This window comes from Zootoca vivipara, chromosome 16 (genome assembly GCF_963506605.1).
Source record: "Zootoca vivipara chromosome 16, rZooViv1.1, whole genome shotgun sequence".
Classification (NCBI taxonomy): Eukaryota; Metazoa; Chordata; class Lepidosauria; order Squamata; family Lacertidae; genus Zootoca; species Zootoca vivipara.
In genome coordinates, this window is record NC_083291.1 from 18,432,371 (window position 1) to 18,459,533 (window position 27,163).

The 27,163-nt window shown below is 43.1% G+C and overlaps 1 protein-coding gene across 7 annotated transcripts in view; it reads left to right on the forward strand.

Annotated features, from left to right (window-relative positions):
- Window positions 1-998: 998 nt before the first annotated feature.
- Window positions 999-27,163, forward strand: part of NRG1 (neuregulin 1) — a 184,390-nt gene continuing 158,225 nt past the window's right edge. For all 7 annotated transcript variants that reach the window (XM_035140858.2, XM_035140857.2, XM_035140859.2 and 4 more), the window contains exon 1: window positions 999-1,644. In XM_035140858.2, coding sequence (XP_034996749.2) covers window positions 1,497-1,644 — 148 coding nt within the window. In that variant the 5' untranslated portion in view covers window positions 999-1,496. The remainder of the gene's footprint in view (window positions 1,645-27,163) is intronic.

Here is a 27,163-nt window from a genome sequence, read left to right on the forward strand (position 1 = left end):
ATCTCCAGTTTACACTGGGAAGTGTAATATTGTTACTTACTCTAATTCTGTTTGCTGATTGAGGCTTGTTCTAAATAAAATCATGTGATTTGCTGCCTTAGCCAAAAGGCAATAGTAGGTGCAGGTCTTCTGGCCTTATCCAGTTAGGCCTCTAAGATTTCCCGTAAAAGACCAGGCTAGATGAAGCAACCCTTCTGTGTCTTTAAATTTTGATCAAGGGCAGAGAAGAGAACTGGACAGCCCTACTGTGCAATTAGAGGGTGTTCAAACCCTTTCCAGCTCCGCTATTATACCAACACTTTTCCACTTATCCCTGGGGCAGGACAGGGGTGCCAACTTAAATAAACTATTGGGGGGAGGGCAGTCAAGTCCCACCCCACATAATCAATCACACGATGTGGTGTGCGCACAACATTTGAATGGCAATTCCTATCAACTTGGGGGCAGGGACAGCCCCCTCAAATATTTTATTAGGAGGGGACGAAGGGCACAGAAAGCTAGGTGACAGTGGCCATCCTCACACTCTTCTCTCTAGCAATGCCCAAGGGTAATATTTTATTTCGAATGGAGAAGCGTTCCCCTGCATTCCGACGTGATGCAGCCGAGACACGGGTCTAGTATGGGGTGGGCTGGGAGAGAGAGAGAGAACTTGGCCCCTGTCCTGTTAGGTTGTACTAGTTTTTTGTTTGCTTACTCCAGAGTGGGGTTTTTTTGGGGGGAGGGGGGTAGAAAGAGAAGAAGAGACCCTGGCTGAAAAGTAGAACCCCCCCCCCCCATCACTGGTTTAAGAACTGCCTTATCCAGCTGCAACTGAAACCACAAGGTGTTTCCCTCGGCACCAGCTGGACCGCGTTTAATGTCAAGCCCTGCCCGGCGTCGCTTTCCAGGCGCAGCTGAGGCGACCTCTGCCGGGCTCTGCCTGCCTCGGGAAGAGCCGCCCGCCGCCGCCGCCGCTCCTCCCCGCCCGCCCACATTCCCACACCCTCCTTGCCCCCAGGGGCTGGACGAGGCTCCTCCTGTCCCCGGCAAGCGGTGCTTGCTTGCGTGCGTGTGGGTGCCTGGGGCGGGCAGAAAGGAATCCCCCCCACGCAACTTTTCCTTCCTCCTTTGCACTCACTCGCTCCCCCTCCAAAAAAAAAGAAAAACCCAAAACGCGGAGGGGGGGGGGAGTTTGAAACCAAGCAAGAACTCCTTGCCCCGAGTTTCCTCTCTCACAGGCTGCAGTCAGAGGGATGGAAGCCAGGGCAGCAGCAGAGTGAGAGCCGCCGAGGCAGCTGCGTGTGTGCGCGCAAAGAGGAGCGGAGGAAAGCGCGGGGGGCTCAACCACCCCCGAAGCGAAAGCGGAGAATAGCCGAGAGAGAGAGAGAGAGAGAGAGAGGAAACTTCTTCTCGCTTTGCCCCGCCGCTCTCGACTGGAGGATCGCTCGCTCCGTCCGCGCGCCGTTGCCACAGAGGAGCGAAGGTTGCGAGGCGCAGCAGCAGCAGCAGCGCTGGATATGAGCGAGTCGCGCCGCCGGGCAGCGGGGAAGGAGCGCGGGGCCGCCACCGCCTCGCCTCCGCTCGAGGGTCCCGCGAAGAAGCGGAGAGGCAAGGGCAAAGGGGGCGCCGGCCGGAGAGGCGCTGCTCGCGAGGAAAGCGGGCCAGGTACGTCTTTCATGGAGGCGAGAGATAGAAGGAGAGGTGAAGGTGCCTGGCTGGGCTGGGTTTGAGCACACAGGTGGCGGCGGCGGCGGCGGCGGCGGCGAGGGGTAGCTGCTCCGTCGCGGGGGGGGGGGGGCTCTGAGGGCTGAGCCGCACGTTAACTTTCTATCTCCCCCCCCCCCAAAAAACTTTTTTCCTTCCTACTCCACAAGCCCCTCTGGGGGGAAGAAGGCGAGAGAGCTTCTGTTCACAACTTTTTGGGGAAGCCGGTGCTCTCCCCCCCCCCGTGAGCGTCCCCACACTCTCCTTCGGCCTCTTCCTTTCTACCAACGTTGCTGGGTCTGTGGAGATATCGGTTCCTCCAGTCATAGCCCGCCTGCAGCGGCGCGCCTATGGAGCCCCTAAGCCAGGTGCTCGTCCAGGTGGCAAAATAAACCAGGCGGCGCGAGGTTATTATCCTCGCCACTTGGCAGGATAAATGCAGGCGAGTAGCTTTAGGGAGCTGCTGCACGGATCCCTTAGGAAGGAGTCGGCTGTGATAAGGGGTGATGTGTATTTACCCTTTGATACTAATACTCTTTTTCCTCTTGGATTGAGGGATCATGTCTGAACAAGTCTGGTTCTCATCTCCCCACCCCCACAGCCTAGCCTTCCTGCGTACCTTTTAAGCCACCAGCCCTAAAGTAACTTGCTAGGGAGCAAGCCACGTTGCACCCAGCAGAACTTTTTATCATGCATCCTAAGGATTGCGCAGCGCAGCCAGGGAACGTATTCTTCCCCTTCAGCATCTTTCAAGTATCTGGTGTGTAACACCTAGTGTGGTTACCTGACTTGGATGCATTGCCACAATCCCACAATGTTCTCTAGCCTCCATTCTGTATTCACAAAGTGATAAAAAGTATTAATGGATCGCATTTGTTACCTGCCCTTTCCCCTTAGGAGCTCAGGGCAGCCTATTTGAGATGATCTCACTTTGTTCTCTTAGCCCCATGAGGTAGATGGTGACATGGCCAGGCTTACCTGTGCGGCATAACTCAATGTGGGATCTGCCTAAATCCTATTCGAAGGAGATCCTTTGAAATTAATGGACTAACAAGTCCAGTTACTTCATTTGATTAGGTTGTGACTCTTTTAGGTCCATTGATTTCAGCAGGTCTGCTCTGAGTATGACCTAGTGTGATCCCATCTTTAAGGATTTTGACTCGGGCCTTCCATATTCAACAGCTTTTACTCTGCCACTCTTGACTTTTCTCCAGTTTTTATATATTTCTCTGGATGAAGTAGGAAGAGTCTGTGATTACGCATGCAGAACCACAGGTAGCAGCTCCAATTTAATTAGCACAGAGTTACGGAAAGGTGTGGATTGTGTGCATGTGGTGTTACGCCAGTTGCTGTGGGCACAAAGTGGATATTGCCATATCAATGCAAGCTTTTTGTTGAAGTTTGGACTCTAATAACTGGATGGATGTGGAACAAGAGGTCCACATTCTTAAGAACTGATGAATTAACAACCACCAGCACTGCCTCTCTTATGCCCATTATATCTATAAATACTTTGCTAGTGGCATATAAATTTTACATTAAAAACTGGGCTAGAGCAAATGCTACACTGCTGGGACTCTTCCAGAAATAGTTCTAGCTGCACAACACCTGTACTGTGCTACTGAAAACACTGGTAAGAGTCAGCAGTCTTCTATTCAAGAAAATACATGGTTTTGTGAGAATACAGTATCTCCCAAGTCAACAGACACCATAGTAGACAATAACACGCCGGGGGGGGGGGGGACGACGACACACCAGCTGAAACATTTACTTGAAAGTTCGTCCCATTAATTCCAATGGTTTTACTTCAAGCAAGTGTGTTTGGGGTTGCAGCCAAAGTATATTTCATCATTTCCACCGAGATGCAAAATCAGTAAAGTGATCCTCAATTGATTTTACTTCTGTGTGACTTTAAACCTTGAAAAGTCATAACTCCAACATAATTTTGCAGCACGGTCCCTTGAGTTCAGCGAGGCTCCTCCCAGGATTGTAGCATTAGTCTGATAGAGAGAGCTGGTGGCGTAGTTAAGCATGTGAGCAGGGAAGTCCTTGTTTGAAATCTCACCTCAAACTCCTGGTAGCCTTGGGGAAGCAATATTCTCTCAGCCTCAGCACTGCAATTACAGTACAGTATGGAGATAATACGGACCTATCATGCAGGACTGAAATGATTTAAGTTAAGCACTTTGAACGTTTGAAATGTGGCAACTAAATGCTAAATACTATTTTTTATATTTTGGGTATTGTATTTCCCAAGACCAAAAACAGCAGTTGCCCTTTCACTTGGTTTATTCTTAATTTTTTCAGGCTCACAGATGTGGATTCCAAAATATGTTAACTTAAGGAAGTTCATCTGACCCCTCCTTCACCCTCCAGTCCCCTAAAAAGTCTCTTTTGGGGGGGGGGCTTCCAGAGCAATGCAGGAAGAGGAGGCTGCTGGGTGGCAGGAAGAGATGGGAACTTTCCATCCATGAGCTTCTTAGGAGTTTTGCCACAGTGTGACTTAAAATCTTATTGTGTGACAGCCCAGTCCTGTGAACATTTACTCAAAAATAAGGCAAACTCTGCTCAGTGTAGGTAAGCAGTGTTTCTGTCAGCAGACAATGGAGTTTAAAAGTCACACAATGTCAATCTCCAACGTACTGGAAGTTTGATAGGAACCGTATCAATATGAAAAACTGTTTAATTGTTGTGGTCCAAAGCTTTAAAACTTACAAGGCTGGGGAAACTTAATGATAGAAAGTAAAGCTACACAAGGAGCTGCCTTTTAATTTAGAAAATCATAGATTTGCTCATAAATCCAAGCCCCTTTTTAGGCGTTCATCTTATGGTTAACACCAACGCATAAACAGAGAGTCGGGTTGTACTGAGTAGCCCCTTCCACTGGTGTATGTGTAATAGGCTAAACATCTGGAGTGAGATACTTTGGTGTCTACAAACTGCCATGTGATCTGGAATCCCAACTGCTTAGGTTCCAGATTGTATAGAAGCTTGTTTAGGAGAAAGCTACTACTCACTTCAGTCACTTGGACACAGAAACACCCAGAGGAAGGTCTAAGGCAGGGTGGTCCAACATGTGGCCTTTTTTTGGCAGCCCTTGGCAACATTTGACAACCCCCTCCCAGCCCTTGTGCTGCCTTCCCAAAGCCGGGTGAGCAAGGCACTAGTCTTGGGGAAAGAGGCATGTGGACTTCCTAAAGCCTAGTTAGCATTTTCCTAGCTTTGGGAAGGAAGCGGAGGCACTCTAGGCCCCTGCGAGGAGCCTTGCACCTCCTTCCCCAAGCCTTGCGCCTAGCTTTGGGAAGGAGGTGCAAGGGCTGGGTTGTGTGTCCAATTTTGGCCTAATCCCCCCCCTCCAGCATTACAAAGCAGTGTGCAGCTGGTGGGTTCTGTGTCCAAGTACTCTTGCAGTCCACTTGATATGAAAACTTGGACCACTCTGGTCTAAGCAGTACAGCCCTACTTCTTGCTTGTGTATTGGTGTTAACCTTTAGTAGCATGGCCAAGTAGGTTCATGTCTCCAACACTCATAACTGAAAAACTTTGAACTGGCAGTTTCTTGTCAAATAATGAAGGAGATAGATTAGATATGGATATAGATATAGATATAGATATAGATATAGATATAGATATATAGATGGCTTTCGTTGTGCTCTGTTTAATGTAAATCCTAAATTGGTGGACTTCAGTGCATTTTGAGGTGTTTCAAGACAGACTGCCAGTAGGACCAAGCTGTTTATATTAATGCCAGTAAGAATATGTAAATATTATGCCAATAGATGGTCACTATAGAGGACCTTGGGGAACACTTCTAGATAAGGAACAATTTTTAATGGTTACAGGTAGGTAGCCGTGTTGGTCTGGATCGAAGTATCTGAAGAAGTGTGCATGCACACGAAAGCTCATACCAAAATAAAAACTTAGTTGGTCTTTAAGGTGCTACTGAAGGAATTTTTTTATTTAATTTTTAATGGTGTTTTCTGTGTAGGAACAGCTTTGCAAGATAAAGTTGTAAAATACTGCCCTCCCCTGTTGTTTTCTCAAACTGTGTTAATATAACAATGCCAACATTTCAGAAGCCAATATGCCATTGTACTAGACAGTAAGCAAATCCATGGGGACAAGTAGATTTGATCCTGAACCTAGTATACACATATAATATTGTTTGTTTTGATGAAACAGTATATTACTAAATACTTATTTATATTAAACAGAGGCGGGAGAGATGTCACTCTTTTGCCTTTAGCAGCTTTTAAGTTGTAAGCTGAAAATAATTTCAGATAGTATTTTTTATTATTATTCTTACGTTTCATGATATCATTTTCAGGTGACGGCAACGTATACTGCTGCTAAGTAATGAAATCTATGGAAATAAAGTTCTGAAGTGAGCAAGCTTATTTAGAACAGCAGTTTATATATACTCTGTGTTTTTAAGAAGTGCAAGGCAATGGAGAATTAACCATTAAGAAAATAGAGTGGGTTATTAAAAAGGATACAGTATTGTATGTATGGAAGGAGGGACCATCATACAAGGATGGGACCATCATACTTATCTTCAATAGGTTGAAAACCACAGTGTAAAAACCTTTAAAACTAAAAAAAGATACACAATTGAGATTAAACAATCAGACAGTAGAAAAATTCAGCAATGTAGCATTTTATCAATCTAAAGAAATAACTCCAACTAAAATAACTAAAAAAGTAATTCAGGTTTAAGCCTCCATCATTTGGAAGTAAGTCCTGATTTTAGTGTTGGTTTGAGGTCAATAGCGTGCAAGAAACTAATGAGGCAGTTCTAAACCCTTGCTGTTACAGCAAAAGAACAACAAACAAGCTGTAAATTCTTGACAATGCTTATAAAATCTTTGTTAGTCACAGATAAACAGTTCAGCTTAGATACCTTGAGACTACAAGGCAGTGCAATAGTTTGAGGATAGGATATTTTGTATTGGAACATCACTCCAAATTTATCTGAATGCTAATGTTACCCAAGAAGATGATCTATTTTGAATTGATAGTTCTGAAGGGAGGTGGGTTTTAGCTTGTGGTTATTCATCTTTGGACATGACATGGCATGCTCAGATGGTTGGGTGCATGCAAGCTTCGCCATAAAGTATACCTAGAACATTGTCATATAATGTAATATATTCAAGTAGGAAGGAGACTTGTCCCTCTTTCTACATGTAATTTTAATTGATCTACAGCTACAGTATTTCTAAACAATGTACACATTTTCATTTATATAAATAAGGGAGCATTAAAAGTTCATATAAGCAAAAGAGACTAACAAACTCATCTAGTTATCCCTGAATACAGTTGTGCTTTTGCTGTCTTCCAGAACTAAGTAGGGCATCTCATATGTACATACAGAGTAGTTCACAGGATCACACCCATTCAAAATACAAAAGAATTAAATACTTTTTCTAAGCAACTGAAAGCCAATGACTTGTGCCAAGTTGCAACATTTGCTCAGTTTTATGTACTAGCATGGTCAAGTGTACTCAAACGCTAAACTTAGTATTAAAAAAACAAACACCAAAAGCCTATGCCTGTTTTAACTATAATCATATTTCTTTCCTTTTGAGGGAGAGGGAAAGATTAAGTATCATTAAATATGACACTCCAACTGCACTGCCTGATATTCCAATAAAACCGAAGAGGGGGAATCTGACATAGCAGGTGAAAGAGCAGACTATGTTGCAGGGGCCTAGTATGAAAGAATACTTTGAAAACATTGCATTTGAAGTTGGATACCTGCTGTATCCATCTGGGCATATAATGTGTCTGATAGATGCTGTAATCCCGACAATCCATTTATGCATGCACAAAACACTCCGCACATGCATAAGAATATTTTTCTTCCTTGTTTGACCCAAGACCCCCACCTCCCACTCATGTAAATGTTGCAAGGACTTCACAGTGCTACTAAATTGGAGGGAATATGTTCTATCAGGAAAAAGGGAACTTGCTCCACACATGGCCTTTCTTGGGCCACAGCCATTCCTAGTTAGCATGCAAGTCCTCTTTTCCTTTAGCTTGTCCTGTTCTTCTGTGCTTAGAGGATTTCCTTAAAATTGTAGCCATCAGCTTCTGTATTCCTCTTGCCTGTTGTTTCCTTATGATTCCTGGCTCTCTACCCAAGATGAAATGTAATAGTTGTGTGGAGGTGACACACTTTTGATTCTGCCAAGAGTTATAGGAATTACTGAAAACACATATATCCCAGGATATTCAGGTAAACAGAGATTTCATTTGCCATCTCAAATTATTAAACCTCTTCAGGCATTCTGGAAATACAGTGGTACCTCGGGTTGCGGATCCAATCCGTTCCAGGGTGCCGTTCGCACCCTGAAAAGTCTGCAACCCGAGCGGTGATAGAGCGCATGCGTGAAAGTGTGATAGAGCGCTTCAGCGCATGCGCGCGTGGCGGAACCCAGAAGCAAACACTTCCAGGTCCGCCACGTTTGTATCCTGAAAGAACGCAACCCGCAGCGGATGCAACCCGAGGTATGACTGTATATCATGTGAGAAGGATGTGTGTGCTAGGTGCAATGCTATCTCCTATCTCTAACCCTCTCTATGAGTTGGAAGATGACCGTATGAAATGGGAAGCCCACTTCTGTTTGTGTAGGGCTCCCCATGTGATGTTCTGCACCATGTGGGGAGCTGCCACAAATACAGGAGGCATCTTGCTTCCACTGGGACAAGGGTGGAGCCAGCATACCTTTAGCATTGTGTGTTTCTATTTGTAGGGTTGTCATATGTCCGGAATATTCTGGACACAGCCAGTATTCGGCCCTCGTAAAAAGCTCAACAACTTTTGTGTCTGGGTTTTCACTTTTGAAATATGGCAGCCCTACTGTTTCTGCCATTATCTGCTGTATTCCAAGTTATTTCAGTGACACAGATATAAGGGGTGGGATTCAACTGAGTTGTTGCATGAGTGGAACAAGGTCCATTAATTCAGTGGGACTGCCCCTCTCACTCACGCTTTCAAACCCCTGGGACCCCTTTATTTTGTGGTTTGGGGAACAGGTTTAGGGAGCATGTGTGGAGTGGAGAAGGAGGAAAGTTTCATTGCAAAAGAGGACCTTGTTCCATACATGCATGCTCTACTTGTCCACCTAAGTTATTTAAACTCATTTCTTAAAAATAAAGCTTTATTTAGACAATTAGGGGGGGAAAGCCACTTTAAAAATTGCAGATTATACATAGATTTTCTTACTCTGTTCCGTGGTGAGATCCTTTTGGAATATGGATTAATAAAGGCATTCAATTATTTATCGGTGGCTTCCAAGCTATCATGCAGACACTCCCAAGGAGTAAAATGTGTGTTGAAGAAGACTTGAGTTCCACACAGCTCTCTCTACAGCTGACCGAGCGGAGAGACTAGTCATGTGAATCCATCCATAAAACGTCTATAAAAAATTAACTTATGAATCAAAGTTGGTGGTTAATAAAAACCATTTTTGTAGTCCTTGGAATTGTTTGGTCATTTTACGTAACAGGTACTAGGTAAGGGGCACTATCTCAGGTTCAGTGGAGCCTGAGTTTCATTGAAATCAGTGAGACATGGCATAATGCTGTACATATGTCACTGTTTGAGTAAGTTTGCGCTTAACTTTTCCTTCATATATGAGATTATATGATAGTATAGGGCACATTTCAAATATTCGATGTAATATTTCTAGGGCCATTTGCAAAGGCAGAGATATTTAGTGTGGATGTCAGCAGCCACCACTTCCAGACTGAAGTTTTCTTCTTTCTTCCCCTGCTAAGCTACTCAGTTAGGGAGCGGTGGCACGTTGGAAGTGATTCTGTGTTACAGCAGTTCCTTTATGTAGCTCGATACCGTATGGAAGGGACGTTCTCCATTGCTCCACCTGTTCATTCAACACAGTGCAAAGAGTGGATAATCTGTGTACCTCTTCCCATTTCTGTCATAGTACTAACAATTTAGGAAGAATGTAAAACCATGAAGGCACCCCATTAACTTTCTCATTCCCTAGAAGTCTTTTGTGGGCCTTAACACATATTGTGTTAGTTTCCCCCTTTCTTTTTTGTTGACTTCTTCCAGACAATGGATGACCCACCTAGCTACTTACTTGAAAAAGTTTCAAACCTACCCATCCCCTCAAAGAGGTTCAAGATAAGACCTTATGCTCTAATCAAGTTGGATATCAATTTTGTCCACTATTACTAGAGACCCACATATTTTCTGTGAGTCTTTCTATATCGAAGTGAATGTTCAGGTTCTCAGGACGGTCAGTGGTTTGAATCCCTGTGACGGGGTGAGCTCTCGTTGCTCGGTCCCAGCTCCTGTCCACCTAGCAGTTTGAAAGCACGTCAAAGTGCAAGTAGATAAATAGGTACCACTACAGTGGGAAGGTAAACGGTGTTTCCGTGCACTGCTCTGGTTTGCCAGAAGCGGCTTAGTCATGCTGGCTACATGGCCAGTAAAGCAAGGTGAGCGCCACAGTCCCAGAGTTGTCCGCGACTGGACCTAACGGTCAGGGATACCTTTACCTTTACAAAACATTGTTACACTAGGTGTGATCCCTAAGATACAGCTCTGACTTTGTGAGGCAACAGCTCCTTTCTTACAGAGAATATGCATGCATGGTCCACAGTAGTCCAGAGGGGGAGAAAAACCAACTTGTAAGCACTTTTCTGAATTGGCAGTAGTACATTGAAATAAATGTCAGACTTTAATGTGAGGAAATGTGGAAGCAGGGTTTGTTGCTGTGTTTTATTTGTTGCTAATACTTCTCTTGCCCTCAAATGTTCTTGAACAAATGGATTTAGCTTGGCTTGTTCTTAAATCTGGAAAAAATTGTGTGTCCATTCAGTGGGACATATTAGCACTTGTAAGTACAGGTGGCGGAAAAACTGAGAGGCTTGGAACTGCAAATCATTTGACTCCTTCTCTCCAAATGATATCATCAAACTGTTATTCTAACCAAGTTTGTAAATAAGCTCAACAGTTTTGCTGGGTATCTTTGAACTTCAGTAGAGCACCCAGTATAGACAGTTGAGATTCATCACAATGACTGGTTCTATAACTGTGTATGCTAGATTTATGTAGGTGCAGAATTTCATATATGCTGCAGTTCTGTACGTGTATATCTCACAACAAGACCCTTTGAATTCTGAGCAGATATGTATAGGGTTACACTGTAACTCTTTCAAATTTTTAGGCTCAAGGAGAGGGTATACCAAATCATTTGCTAAGAAAAAGCAGCCTATTGAAATGACAAATACACTTAAACCTATAAACATAGTTCAGTGTTTTCTACTTGAACCACAAATAAAACTTAGTAAAGAGGTTCTTATAATACGCAAAAGTTGATGTAATTTACTCCAGATAGTAGTAAATCTGATCTAAATATACAGGTTGTGAGGAGAGAGTAGAATCCCGTGAGGTAGGCAATACTTTATATAGACTTTATGGGAAACGCTTGCAACCAAATCAGCTCCATGTGTACTGATTTCTACTTTGCATTCAGTCTCTGTGTTGGACAAATTTGTCTCCATGCTATTCACGCTCCATGCTGATACCAGGCTTGTACAGCAACCCATAGAGTGCAAATCACAGGTGTACGGCGGTCTTAGAAGCCCCTGTTCCATTAATATTTATCACTTTTATTCATGTAGAAGTATTTAAGCTTAATGGAAATTACAAGTAGATTTGTTCATAGTAGGGACCCAAGTGCTTATCAGACTTGGACTGTACATAACACAGTTTTTCCTTCTGTCTGGTATAAGTCCAAGGTAACTCCAGTGATTCATCATATGCATGTGGTTTGCATTTCCTTGAAACCAGTGAATACTCCTTGACCACCAAGTGTGTTATAATATTTCCATTATAAATACAGTTCAGGGGGGGGGGAATATGAAGTGAGAGGGTTTAGAAAAAAAGAGGAAAGGATTGTAAAAGGACAAGGGCATATCTGGAATCATAAGTTGAGGTTGTAGGAATGCCAGCAACTAATCACCAAGTAGCAAAGCATCCTCGTGTCTATCAGCATAAGACAGAACATAAGTGCATTATGAACAATTCCTCTCCAGGGTATGACTATGCAGTCAAGTGCGCTTTGTCAAATCCCTACATTGAATATCTGCCCACTTGTGGGATCACAGTAAAGTTTACTTCACTATACAGTGGTACCTCGGGTTACGAACTTAATTCATTCCGGAGGTCCGTTCTTAACCTGAAACTGTTCTTAACCTGAGGTACCACTTTAGCTAATGGGGCCTCCTTCTGCTGTCACGCTGACACTGCACGATTTCTGTTCTCATCCTGAAGCAAAGTTCTTAACCCGAGGTACTATTTCTGGGTTAGCGGAGTCTGTAACCTGAAGCGTCTGTAACCTGAACTGTCTGTAACCTGAGGGTACCACTGTAGTCTGAATGATCCAGGTTCTCCGTATAATTGTATTATTTATATGATGAACTTACAATTAGCCACTGTGCCTCCTGAATCTTCAAATATGAGGTCTGAAGTCTGAAGATGGCTGGAGGGGGTGGGGTGGACTAAAAAATGAATGGTTACCAAAAATGGACATATGGAAAGTGAAAAGATATACTGTGTGTGGTCATGGAGGATGGTCCTATAGATAATTGATAGAAGCTAAGTGGGTGAAAGATTTAATTGCGAACACCACCACCGTCATCATCAACAAAAACTGTTTGCTGACTCCTTAAGAGATGCATTAGACACAGGACATTGGGAAATCTAACTGAATCGTCACTGGCTTATGTACTCAAACCCGCTCAGGCAGTTTCCTGTAACTAAATCAGTAAACTAATGATAAGCAACCGTTGGATCTTCTTTAAATGTTAGAAGAAAGATGTCTCATGTGAGATAATTGCTGAAGAGGCCAACTTACACGATCTGGTAAAGATATGTCTAATGATAACCTCTTTTTGATATTTCTGTTAATATATTACATCAAACTTTAAAACTCAGTTTTAAATCTCTTTACATCTGAGTTGTGGGGGGTTCATTTTACTTGAGCCGAGGGCATTCCTGGGATGGAAAAGTAATGCACACTCCTGTATTATAAACCAGGCTTCCTCAACCTTGGACCTCCAGATGTTTTGAGACTACAATTCCCATCATCCCTGACCACTGGGATCATGGGAGTTGTAGGCCAAAAATATCTGGAGGGCTGAGGCTGAGGAAGCCTGTTATAAACCAATAGATCAGTCATCCCCAAACTTCGGCCCTCCAGATGTTTAGGACTACAATTCCCATCTTCCCTGACCATTGGTCCTGTCAGCTAGGGAACATGGGAGTTGTAGGCCAAAACATCTGGAGGGCCACAGTTTGGGGATGCCTGCAATAGATAGTGGAACTGCTTTTTTCTCCAATCGTATATGAAGCAAGGTACCCAAAGCCATTCTTATTTATTATGGAAATAGTTGCTATAATGGCACTGTCATGGAGTCCTGGAATGCAGGTGGTTGCATTCTGGCCAAATTACCAGCCAGAATGAAGCATCAGTTCTGGCAGTGCTGCTATAGCTGCCTATATATTCATAGCTGCCAAGCTTTCCCTTTTCTCGCGAGGAAGCCTATTCAGCATAAGGGAATTTCCCTTAAAAAAAGGGAGAACTTGGCAGCTATGTATATATTTCTAAGCCAAATTCAAAATTCTGGTTTTAATGTACAGGACCTTGTATGCCTCAGGGCCCAAATACTGCACAGAACACCTCTCCCAACATGAACCTATCCAAACTCTATGTTCATCACCTGAGGCCCTTCTCCACGTGCTCCTTTTTTGAGACATCTAAATGGTGGTAACATGGGAGAGCGCTTTTTCAATTGCCCCCCCCCCTCCAGCTACGGAATGCTCTTCCTAGTAAGCCACCTGGCACTGACTTTAATATATTTCCAGTTCCACGTTAATACACTCTTTCCAGGCATTTGGTGGATTGTGACAAGTTACCCTACTGTTGATATTTTTAATCTGTTGGTGGTTGCATGGTCCTTGAGGTTGTTGTTTTCTTAGTGTATTGGTTGCCATGTGTTTTAACACTGTTTTTATTGTTTCTGGGTCATTTAGCCTTTTTTATTTATTAGTTGACTAATGCAACAAATAAATCAAATTAATAATATAAAATAACTGTAGAAAGTCGAGGGTCTTTAAATCTGTTACATCCAGACCCCAGACTTTATTACTGTCTTTCTTTCTGGGTGCATGTCACAACCAGGCTTGCCTTCTGTTTCACCCCAGTTCGGTATAATATTCTGATCAGGCCTCTATGTGCGTTCCACAGGAAAAAACTTATAAATTGTAGAGCTATGTGCCTTCAGTTGGGAGTTAGCAGTGTGGACTTGAGAGAGCACAGCTAGCTGCTTTTGGCTGGAAGGTAGAGCGTGTTGATTTGCTGACTCAGCAATTGCCTTTTATTTTAGGATTTTCTTCAGCATGTAAGATATGGTTGTGCTTTCTTATTATGCCAGCTAGTTTAGAAATGATTATTTTCTAAGTTTATTTAACTGACTGCAGTTTGTGTTAGGCCAGTAAATCTACTTGTTCAGTTAATTACAAGTGGTGTGGTCTGATCCAAGGCTTCTCTAATTAACGTACTTATGTAAACCTAGCCAATATCCTTTAAGAGTGAATGAGTGCTGACCTCTCTTGGAGAGTTACCGGTTGGTGAGCAGAGATTGGGAACTGACAAAATGATGACTCAATCCACTTGTGTGAGACTTTTTCAGCCCATAGCAATGGAATTGCTGCTGCTCTGTTGGCCTCATTTATTGTTGGTTTAGCCCCAGTCATAAATGTGCGAAAATTAGGCCCTTATTTGGCTCTTCTAGTGACTTCTGGGGTGCCAAGATTAGATGACTCTCCAGGACCCACTGTAGATGCAAACAGGTGAAGGCTGACCATTTACATAGACTATTAAATATAGTCTTAATGTTTTAATGTTATGTTTTTTACCTAAGGTCATAATAAAAAGTTCTTCTACTACTTAAAAATATGAAATAGATAACCAGGGAGGAGGAGGTGATTTTTTTTACAGTTGGTTTTACCATCTTACGTATCTTTATTCATTTCATCAGTTTATGTACAGCTTAACAGCTTGGTATCTAAGCAGTGTACAGTAAGATTACAAGCGATAAAATAAAATCAGTTAAAACATTTACTTAAAATGCTTGCTAAAAAAGGTGTACTAGATGTACTAAAACCTAAAAAAAACCCCTATAATTTACACATGTAGTGCAGCAAAGCAATAATGCCTATAGAATGGCCAGCCAACTATCTTCCACCAAGGGTTCAATGGACAATAAGGCGTTGTTCAGTCTGTGATCTGAATGAAAAGAACATATTTGCACTTGCTAAGCAGTTGCCAATCTCTCTAGCCTTTCCATGATACTTTTCCTTCCTTGTGCTGTTAAATTAATGTTAGAAGGTGGGCTACAGTTGGCTTCTAATATGCCATCTGGAATATAAAAATATGTCAAAGGTGCAGAACTCTAGAAAAATCGGGAGAGCTTTGTCAGGTGTGTGCCTCATTCTGTGTGGCCATATTCTGACTGCTTTATATTCACAATTTAAGACAATAATAGGAACATTATCCTAACGGGCGAGATAGTTACCTCTCTGAGAATGTTAGGCCTTTCAAGTATTGTTTCCACAAAGAAGCAGAGAACGGTGGTTTGTCCTATTGACTTTATCCTTGGCTGCAACCTTGAGCAGGATAATACTTCAAATCATAGAATCACAGTGTTGGAAGGGACCGCAAGGGCCATCTCATTCTTGTGTAAACCAGGATAAAGAGTGAGTAGGTTGCAGGTACAAGATTTAGAACCTTGTTTTCTCTCTCCCAAAGGTCCCCCCCCCCACACGCACACTTTTCTGTGACTCAGTAGTGGGCATTTGGAATTAAAAACAAACAAGTCATGATACCATTGGTCTAGTGTAGAGGAAGAGCAACCGTACTCTCAAATAAGATATGGCTAATTGTTGAGGAGAAATAATCTTTTGAAATGAGTGACAAATTAATCTCGGAGGTTTTTTTTCCCCTAGTAAAAATATTTATATGCTCTTGGCATGCCTGCCCTGTTTTGTTTGAGGAGGGAAAATAAAAGCCTTTAACCTGGATGTAACACATGAACGACTTCAAATATGTCATGAAAAGGGTAAAAAACAATTTGATAATTAGTCTTCCCTGAAGCGTTTGAATACAGGCATCGTTTGAGAACTGACTTTACCGCTCAATCTTATTTTGCCTGGAAATGACAAGAGCTACTCTTGGCTACAGCCAATGGAATGCAAATAAAGTGGTAAGGACATACCAGTACTGTTGCAGCCCAGCTCTACAGTCAATAATATTTGTGTACAGAAAGACAGTCCCTGTGCAATAGGCCCAGAAACTATTCTGGACATTGTGCAAATATTGATAGGAGAGAAAGGCAGAGCATATTTTGTGTCTGGTGTAAAAAGTTGAGGTTTGTTAGCTTATGTAAGGTTTTTTTTTTTAAAAAAAAAGAGATAAAAAGTTGACACTACAAGCTTTTTTTCTTCTTCTGGGAAAATGAAATTCTTACCCCACTCCCACCCCCCAAAATTAGAAGCATCTAATTTTATTTTACAAAAACCTCTAACTCAATAATTTCCAAATAAAGCCAGATTTTTTGGGGTGGGGGTGGACAAAATAAATCCCTGTTACTTGTATTTTTTAAGGTTCAGGGAAAATGTGGCACCCAGTGAGCCTCTTTAAAAAAAATAATTGTGTAATAGTGTGTCTGTGGCAGGTGCTTAACAGTAGACAGTGAGGAACAATACTTTCAGCAGAGTGCTGAGTGTTCTGGAAATGCTATGAATTCTTAGCAAATCAGTGTGCTGTTAACATTCCAAAAGTAACAAGACTGAATGCAACTTTAACAGTACTGATAGTTTATCATGTTCCGTTTTGATACAAGAAAGCAAACCAAGTGTCAATAGTTTATGTGAGTCATTCAGGCAGCACACACAAAAAAAAACCCCTACATGGATGTCAATTATCTGCTTTCATTTAACCCTGAGTTTCTTTCCTCTGCATGCTGCACTGTTGTGGATTTGGTTTGTTTCTGCGTTAAGTATTGTTGCAATGTCACAATGCTGGGATGAATTTGTCCTTTCTTTTATAGTTAATATGAAAGCTGGAGGCACATTCTGCTTGAATGTCTTGCCTGCTGGAGTTGTTTTTGCTTTCAATTCATCTTCTCAGCATTGCATCGGAACGCCTTACTTTATTTTTATCTTCCCTTTTAGTGATGCATGCAGGCTTTGTGTAGAGGGGAGGTTGGTGTCTTTGAGATTGTTTGAAAAGTAGAGATGCTCCTCATATTTAACTTGGACTGTGCATGCCTTGTATCCTTATGAGAACGTTGTGTTTGTAAGTTGTAAGAAACCTTAAAGTAGTCTTCTACGTATGGGACCTGAAAGGGAGTGCCACTTGCTGTGTTAGGCAACGTACAACTTGCTGTATTGGACATTGGTCTTAGTACTAATTATAGATAATATAATCTTTTTCTATTATACCATAACTTCATATGTAAGTTATATGAAAATTAGGGATTATAAATACCTACATCTGCTGCTGCCTGTGGCTAACAGAGAATTTGCTCCAGGTAACCATGTAGGAAAGATTTTAAAATGTTTTTTTTTATTTTACTTCATTAAGAACGTGTTCTTTGAGCAGGTGGGCTAGTAACACTTGTGGGTTTCCTTGCGAAGTTGTACATCACGGTTGGCCTGGTGCCAAACTGGAAAGAGAGTGCCTGTCTCCAAATGATGTGTCACGGATTTTTCTGTCAAGAAAGGAATATGTTTGGTAAAGCTAAAAAGGTAAAGGACCCCGGGATAGTTAGGTCCAGTCAAAGGCGACTATGGGGTTGTGGCACTCATCTCGCTTTCAGGCCAAGGGAGCCGGTGTTTGTCCACAGACAGCTTTCTAGGTCATGTGGCCAGCATGACTAAACCACTTCTGACTACAGCGGTACCCATTTATACCGTATACTTGTACTGGAGTGCTTTCGAACTGCTAGGTTAAGGGACAGAGCAACAGGAGTTCACCTTGTCGCGGGGATTCAAACCGCCAACCTTCTGATCGGCAAGCCCAAGAGGCTCAGTGGTTTAGACCACATCGCCACCTGCATCCCTCTCTTATAGCTTCCTAAGATCTGTCCCACTGCTGCAGTGTCACAAAACATTCAGGACAAACATTTTCAGGCATATAGGGTAGTGCAAATGTGTATCATCTGGATCAATTTGCCTTTTCCTGGTGAAATCTCCTGGTGGAAACAATTCACATAGCATAAAAATGGGGTTGTTGTTGTTTTAAGTAAGATGTCTAGGAAACTAGAATGGCATTTCTCTTATTGCAGTCTGGCTATCACATAATCTTTTAATGTAGCTACTCCCCTGGCACATTTTTCTGGCCACCAGAGGGTGCTCCAGGAGCAGCACATACCAAATGCAACCTTTTATGCGCTTGCTTTTCCTATACTGTACTCATGTGAAATAAGAATTCAAAGGCCAGGCCTTGCATGTTCCACACCTTGTGTCTTAAGATTGTTGGAAGATTTTTAATCCATTCCCAGTCACTAACTGTAATATTTATCCACATAGAGATCTTGGACTACTTTTTCCTTTAAGTCTTGCCTTTTTATACGATAGTCTACTGCCTTTACTTTAGTTCGAAGGGGTTAGGAAATCCTTGTGTATTGTTCTTAATATTGAGAGGGAAACACAATTTGTTTCCTTACTGCAATTGTTATCTGGCAGGCAATAAGGCTTAGTGTGTTGTTTTCAGTTGAAACAATGTTTTTTAAAGTTTTCCTGCCTCCCCTGGTTAAAATTGTGGAGCACATGAAGTTTATAGCTAGCTTAAATACTTAAAACAAAGAAAGAAATGTGTTTAAACCAGTAACCAAGCAGATGGGGAACTCTTAATATGATAAAGTAAGAGTGTAACTGTAGGTTCTTGCAACAGTTGGTATTCTGTAATGTAGGGGTAGTGGAAGAGTCCTTGCTAGTTTCCACATACGCTTTTTAAAACCCATTGTGAACATTTGCTCATTGCATGAGGAAGTGCCTAAGCAAACATTTTAAATCATTAGTGTATACAACTGCAGGATTTTGGTCACATTGCCAGGACATGCCAGGCCTTTCAGATCACTGTGACAGCAAGGAGGCAGCTGTTTTCACTAGACAGCTGTTCTGCTGTAGAGTTAGCCTTGCGTATTTTTCTGGAACCATATAGTTCCATGGGGTTTTTGCATTTGTTTTATGTGCATCAGGAAAGTTTATTAAAAGACTGTTTTTTTTAAAGTTGCCATTTTAAAAAAAGTTAAAAAGCTCAACAGATCTATGCTGGTGCGCATGTGCATACATGTGCTTTCACATACACATGCACGCACAGGTGGACTGGATAGAAACACAGGTCTTGGCATGCATTCTGATCCGATCTCATGCAATATGATTATAGAATAGGTTCAATGTGAGGTCAAAGGGATGTTCATGAACATGCTGTCCTTTTTCATTTCAGATTCATTTTTTTCCAGCTCCGCTCTGGTATTTATGTTTACTTTATATGTCTGCTAAGGGGAAAGAAAACCCATCAGGGATTGCTGAGTGTGTGGCCAGTTTCCTTTCTTCTTTGCCTTTATCTGTACAGACACAAGACAATCTATATACCGGTATGCGCGCGCGCACACACACACACACACACATATTCCAGTGGGGTAGCCATGTTAATCCCTTCCAGGAAAATCTTATCAGGAGTCCTGTGACACCTTAAAAACAAGTTTCCAGACTTAAGCCCAACATAAAATGAAATCGATACATAAAATGAAATCTTAATTAGCAGGTATATAAAGGCGAAAATGGTATGGTCAGAATTGAATGACAATGAGATACGAAATAACAGGATAATTAGAACTTTAAAATATGTTACACTGGCAATCTTCAACCTTTTACGGTAGCAGAGATTATTGCAGTGAGCTAGGAAACCTCTTGAAAGGAGCAGTCGTAGATAGATATGTCTCATGTTCTTCATAATTCTGTCTTAAATCTGCTGACACTTTTGCCAGGAGCCATCTTTCACAGTGCAAATTTATGTCCTTGTTATGGTACGCATAATATATTTCACGTTCTTTAAAACACTAAAGTAAGCTGAGGCTTAATAAAGTAATAGCGATTTTATATAGTTACATTTTTTTACAGTGCCAATGTATAAAACCACCCCATGACTTAAATTTCCTGTAAATTTCATATCTCTAACAACTTTATTCCAGCCACTTCATCTGTGTGTTTTTTAATAGTCTTAACTTTGGCTGATCAAAGTGTATAGGTATTGATCTCTACCTTAGCCACTTGAGGGTGTGATTCTGAAGTTATTATGTACAAGCTGCTTTTCCCAGACCAAGTTTAGGCATTATGTGCTTAGATCAGCAATACTAGCCAGAGCTTCAGCTAATAAGGAGAGTAATTCCTCAGCAATACAGTTGTTGGCCTGACGTGAAATTTGACACGGGGAACTTCAGAGTTGCCTCCTGGTTTTAATACCAAAATGGTTGTATTTTGAAAGTGAGGTTTCCATTGCTTTGGTAACCTATCATAGGTAGCTGCAATCTGCTATTACGTATTTTCCTTAATATTATTTTAAAAAGGTAAAGGTAAAGGACCCCTGACAGTTAAGTCCAGTCGCAGATGACTCTGGGGTTGTGATGCTCATCTTGCTTTACAGGCTGAGGGAGCTGGCGTTCGTCCGCAGACAGTTTTTCCAGGTCATGGGGCCAGCATGACTGAGCTGCTTCTGGCGAAACCAGAGCAGCCACACCACAGAAATGCCTTTTACCTTTCCGCCCGAGTGGTACCTACTTATCTACTTGCAGTTTTGGCGTGCTTTCGAACTGCTAGGTTGGCAGGAGCTGGGACCGAACAAAGGGAGCTCACCCCGTCACGGGGATTCGAACCGCCAACCTTCTGATTGGCAAGCCCAAGAGGCTCAGTGGTTTAGACCATAGCACCACATGCAAATGCACTCTATGTGGTTGGTATGGAAGCAGCAGTTAATGAGAAATCCTGAGTCTCAGTTATACAGCTACAAATAAAACCTTTTAAGTGTGTTTTAAGTACAATATATAACATGGCACTAGATGGCGATGGTGAGCCTTATGGAAAACTCAATGTATTTTTTAAAATACATTTTAAAATCAGAACAGTTTTTATATGTGTGTAGATTCCACTCTGGAGTGTGATTACTGACAGGAGCAAGATCTTGTCGGCATATTACACCTCTGCCCAAAGATCTGCATTGGCTGGCAATTTGCTGGCAGGCCAAGGTCAATATCATACTAGCATATAAAGCTCTTAACAGCCTGGGGCCAGTTTACATAAGGAGTGACATTGCCCCCCTGTTTAATAGCTTTGATCAGCAGAACTTTGCAGCCTTGCGCTTGTCCACTTCACATCTGCAAGTCATTGTAGCAGGGCACTTTATGTTCTGTCTGACACCAGATGCTTCTGTTGTGCTGTTTTAGATGCTTGCTAAAAAACCTTGGTTTCAGCAAGCCTGTCTAAAACATGTAAATATGTGTGCATGTTTTTAAATTTTGTTCATTTTATTTGTACGTTGCTTCTGCCTAGCTGCTTAGAGCAGCGTAATTGGCCCTTCTATGCGCTTCCTCCTTCCAATATGAGATATAAGGGGACAGGGCCTTTTCAGGTGTAGTTGCAGAGCACCTTTTAAGAAAAGCCAATTTGGCACTGTTGCTGTTGGCCTTTCACCATGTTGCAAAGATGTGTCTCTTCCGCAGAGCATTTGGCAGGAGAGCCGTAGAATAATTAAACATTTCTTTTTCTCCTGGCTAATTTCATCTTTTTGGCAAACTCTTACCAATATTTTGCTTTGTTGTAACAAGTTAACTGAGATTAATTAGTGGGATATATGCATAGTTTGTTTATTAAAACGTACTTAAGTATAACAGCAATGTACAACCCAATGTAGCTAATACGTTAGTTTAGGTGTGGCTGCTTTGAGGCCCCTTGAGCTATATCTTGTCTTCAAAGGAATTTTAATGGCTCCCTGTGCCAAATTTGTATCCAAGTGTGGTTCAATAAGGGGAGGGGGGAGGTTTCTCATTGTATTGGTGCACAAAAGGCTTGCCTGCCCCAACCCTTCTTCCAATTCATTTTTGGAATGAAGGAATTGAGGTCAAAAATATTTTCCGCTCAGTTGCCTGGTGACACTGTTAACTAGCCCCAGATAAGGATATGTTTCATTTTTTGGTGTTTTTCATATACATTTTGCTGTATATGTGGTACCTTGATGTGACACCTTTAATTGCCAATCTGCCTCAAATCTTTCAGGTATATTCTTGTAAAGAAGCTGGTAAAATGTGGGCTAGACAATGCTACCATTCAGTGGATTTGTAACTGGCTTACTGACCGAACCCAAAGGGTGCTCATCAATGGCTCCTCCTCATCCTGGAGAGTAGTGACTAGTGGGGTGCCACAGGGTTCTGTCTTGGGCCCAGTCTTGTTCAACATCTTTATCAATGACTTGGATGATGGGCTTGAGGGCATCCTGAGCAAGTTTGCAGATGACACCAAATTGGGAGGGGTGGCTAACACCCCAGAGGACAGGATCACACTTCAGAATGACCTTAACAGATTAGACAACTGGGCCAAAGCAAACAAGATGAATTTTAACAAGGAGAAATGTAAAGTACTACACTTGGGCAAAAAAAAATGAAAGGCACAAATACAGGATGGGAGACACCTGGCTTGAGAGCAGTACATGTGAAAAGGATCTAGGAGTCTTGGTAGACCACAAACTTGACATGAGTCAGCAGTGTGATGCAGCAGCTAAAAAAGCCAATGCAATTCTGGGCTGCATCAATAGGAGTATAGCATCTAGATCAAGGGAAGTAATAGTACCACTGTATTCTGCTCTGGTCAGACCTCACCTGGAGTACTGTGTCCAGTTCTGGGCACCACAGTTCAAGAAGGATACTGATAAGCTGGAACGTGTCCAGAAGAGGGCAACCAAAATGGTCAAAGGCCTGGAAACGATGCCTTATGAGGAACGGCTTAGGGAGCTGGGTATGTTTAGCCTGGAGAAGAGAAGGTTAAGGGGTGATATGATAACCATGTTCAAATATATAAAAGGATGTCATATAGAGTTGGGAGAAAGGTTATTTTCTGCTGCTCCAGAGAAGCGGACACGGAGCAACGGATTCAAACTACAAGAAAGAAAATTCCACCTAAACATTAGGAAGAACTTCCTGACAGTAAGAGCTGTTCGGCAGTGGAATTTGCTGCCAAGGAGTGTGGTGGAGTCTCCTTCTTTGGAGGTCTTTAAGCAGAGGCTTGACAGCCATCTGTCAGGAATGCTTTGATGGTGTTTCCTGCTTGGCAGGGGGTTGGACTGGATGGCCCTTGTGGTCTCTTCCAACTCTATGATTCTATGATTCTAGGTAGGACATTTAATTCCTCAGCTGCCCTACCATCAAATCAGCGACACTGTGCCATCTGTATCTGTGAATCCCTTACTACTACCCGTGTTTCTCACAAAATAAGACGGGCCTAAAAAATAAGCCATGGCAGGCTTTTCATGAGATGAATAAATATAAGACATACCCCGAAAATAAGCCGTGGGGGGAGCAGGTCTGGATGGCGCCAAGGAGGAGGAAAAGGAAGATGCCTGTCGGCGCAGCGCTCGCCGAGCTCCAACCCAGCGGGAGACTGCAACAGCGTGCCTCCCCGAGCCCCGACCCAGCGGGACCCGGTGAGAGGCGTAGCGCGCGCCGCACCAAGCCCCGACTGAGCGGGAGCCGGCAAGAGGCGCAGCGTTCGCCTCCCCGAGCTCCGACCCAGTGGGAGCCTGCAACAGCGCGCCTCCCCGAGCCCAACCCAGCGGGACCCGGTGAGAGCCGGCAACAGCGCACCCCGCCGAACCCCGACTGAGCAGGAGCCGGCAAAATAAGACATCCCCTGAAAATAAGCCGTGGTGTGTTTTTTGGGAGGAAAAATAAATATAAGACGTGTCTTATTTTAGGAGAAACACAGTAGCTGATGCCATCCATGAAATTGGTCAGACACTTTCAGACTCCAGTCAAGTTTTTGGAGCTTAGTGACCCAAGAAAACCATCCCTAGTCTATTGCATTTGGGTAAATTTGTTGGCATTTGTCTGTTTCGAGTGTGAAGGCAAACGCTGGAGAATCACAGTGCTTTCTGTGGCTGCAGAGACCAGTAACTTGCCACTCATGTTTTTTTGCTACGTTTGCAGTACTGAAGTGACCTTGTCAGGGTGCAAGCCTGGGCTGCCCAGATGGCAAGACCTTCTTCTCAGCCTCACTGATGTGGTCCAAAGGAATGCAGAGCAATACATTTAGCACCAGCTTGGCTTCAGGAGTTGCCAGAAGGAAGCATGCAAGGTGCCACCCAACCATCTTAGGGACTCCATTCCAGATTTGTGTAGGGTTTACTCCTTCGCCTCACCTTCTTCTGAAAATGTCCCACAAGGCAGTGAGTGCAGATTTTGCCTCGAGAGTTTACTCCCAAAGCCTTTCTCACAAATGAGTATAGCCGCAAGGCAGGGGGGGGGGGTTAGGACCAGAGTTTTCTCTCTCCTAGATGAGCTACCTTCCCCACATTTTCCTCTAAAGCTTGTGCAGTGATGGTCTTCTTGACTGTTTGGACCCACTATTGCACTTGTTCGCTCAATCCGCCGGAGTCTGTCTTTGCATGCAGGGGAAGTCCCTAACTCACGTTAGCAACCTAAGGCCTATAAGCCACAAGCGGCCCATGGGGGTCGTTTAACCACCCCATGGACCCCCACCGCCCGCTCGGTCAGCTCCCGTGCACCGTGCTAAACCGGCATGGAGCAGAGTGGGGACCACCTTCTGCGACACTGGTCGGCTTCCCATTGGCTGCAGGAAGCTCCTGCAGGAAGCTCCTGCAGCCAATGGGAACCTGCACACACCTCCACGCCAGAAAGAACGCCGGAAATAGCATTTGTGCATGCGTGTGCGCGCACACACACACACTCCAGCCCACCATGGCGTCTGCGGGACCATGAACCGGCCAACCCCTACCCTAACTCACCAAGGGTTTGAGACCCAAGGGCTACCCTCATGAACCCCATCTTGTTCACATTTTATTTGCCAATGTTGCTTAATATTTCCACATTGTGTGCACATATTGTTTTCCTCACACTATCTGCAGAAGGAAGAGGAGCTAATTCTGAAACTATTTTCAGGACTATGTAGAAGGTAATTTAATTACATCATAGACTCTGTCACCACCTAGGTTGGGGGTGGTGGTGGAAGAAAAGCCTGTGTTTTAAAACTCTGTTAAATTTACTATTTCATTAAACCTTTGGCACTTTAGTGAGCCAGGCTCCCTCTGGGAATGGTTCTGTGAAATTTGTCAACAGCTGAATCGCACAGATTTGGAAAATGTTACCCTTCTTAATGAAGAAAAATAAGGACTACTGAAACAGTTTCATGTTTTACTCTATTTCTGCATTAATTCTGGAATAATAACCTCTCTTTTTTCCTAGGGTGATGTGGAAAGTCATCCAATCCTGCTCAAAAGCAAAAATTTCTATTTCTGAAAATACCCCCTTCCTTTGAACTGAAATTGATTCAGATTTCCCTTGACAAATTAGATGTCAGGCATCATTAGGACTGGCTAGTTTCATGGTGAATTTGTGACTAATGACTCCCATTCTGAGCAGTGACTATCAGTTTTCATGGAAAAAAAACACAGTCCAGAACAGAAAGAGAATAAACAAAATTACTTAGTGAAATGCTTTGAACATGTTCTCCCTACCCCACCCCCAGCTTGCCCCAGAGAAAAAGCTTGAGGTACTGAGAGAAAGGTCTGAGGCCACTTAAATTCAAAAAATCTTGTCCTGCAAAAACTGTCAACAGTAGTACTGTATAGGCAATAATATTTTAAGTAATATAGGTAGCCTGGGGACCCAGGTGGCGCTGTGGTTAAACCACTGAGCCTAGGGCTTGCTGATCAGAAGGTCAGCGGTTCGAATCCCTGTGACGGGGTGAGCTCCCGTTGCTTGGTCCCAGCTCCTGCCAACCTAGCAGTTCGAAAGCACATCAAAATGCAAGTAGATAAATAGGAACCGCTATAGCGGGAAGGTAAACGCCGTTTCCATGTGCTGCTCTGGTTTGCCAGAAGCGGCTTTGTCATGCTGGCCACATGACCTGGAAGCTATACGCCGGCTCCCTCAGCCAATAATGCGAGATGAGCGCGCAACCCCAGAGTCAGTCACGACTGGACCTAATGGTCAGGGGTCCCTTTACCCTTTACCTTTAGGTAGCCTAGTGGAGTTATTTTCTCATTGATAAATAGGAAAATCATCTGTCATTGTTAACATCAATATTAATTTTGCCTTCTCTCCCCTCGCCCCAAGTATAGCAGGGTTGTTTTTGCCTTTTTTTGTGATGGGACTTGAACCTGGATTGGGAAACTGTCTCAGGCCTCAGATTCATGACATGCATTTGTTTGTTTTCACACCTTCTGCACCTATTAGGAACTGGTATCCACGTTCATTTCCGAATACATGTATCATAAAAAGGTGGCAACTGCTACCTCCTGGAGGAAACATAACCCATTTGTGAAAGCTGTATGGACTTCTGCCAGAATCGGGGGGGGGGGGAATCACCTCTAATTTTCTTCCTGTTTTTCTTCTTTCACTCTTGGTGGCATTTGAAATGACTTGGGGCTGTGTTTTATAAAGTTTACTTTTCTGAATTAAAATTGAGCCGGCTCTTCACATTTTATACCTAAATGTTAGCTTTTTGTGTGTATCAGAATAAGACAGGCATCCCCAAACTTCGGCCCTCCAGATGTTTTGGACTACAATTCCCGTCATCCCTGACCACTGGTCCTGTTAGCTAGGGATCATGGGAGTTGTAGGCCAAAACATCTGGAGGGCCGCAGTTTGGGGATGCCTGGAATAAGAATCACCTTGCTTCGGAGAAGCTGGCTGTTTGGAGCAGAAAAACCAGCTGCTTTGGTCATAGCTTCTTGTCATGGAAAAAGGTGGGATATAAATTATTGTTGTTATTATTATTATTATTATTATTATTATTATTATTACTAGCCCAGAGCTCATGCAGAGATACAGCGGTTAGCCTCCTCTGAGGACAGATAATTCTAAGTGTGTCTGCATTGGGAGTGAATGAATGATTCAATCCCATCCAGTACAGAAAGCCACAATAAATACCTGCCCCTAGGACAGCCTGCTAAGAAATCATGCAGAGGTGCAGTGGTCATGTCCTCTGTTGCTCATTACTTTGGTCTCACGTGAACCTTATTTGTGTGGAGTTAACAGAGCACACTGTTGAAGAATTACTGATATTTATTTATTTATACATACATACCCATCTGGCTGGGTTTCCCCGGCCACTCTGGGTGGCTCCCAACAAAATATTTAAAATACAATAAAA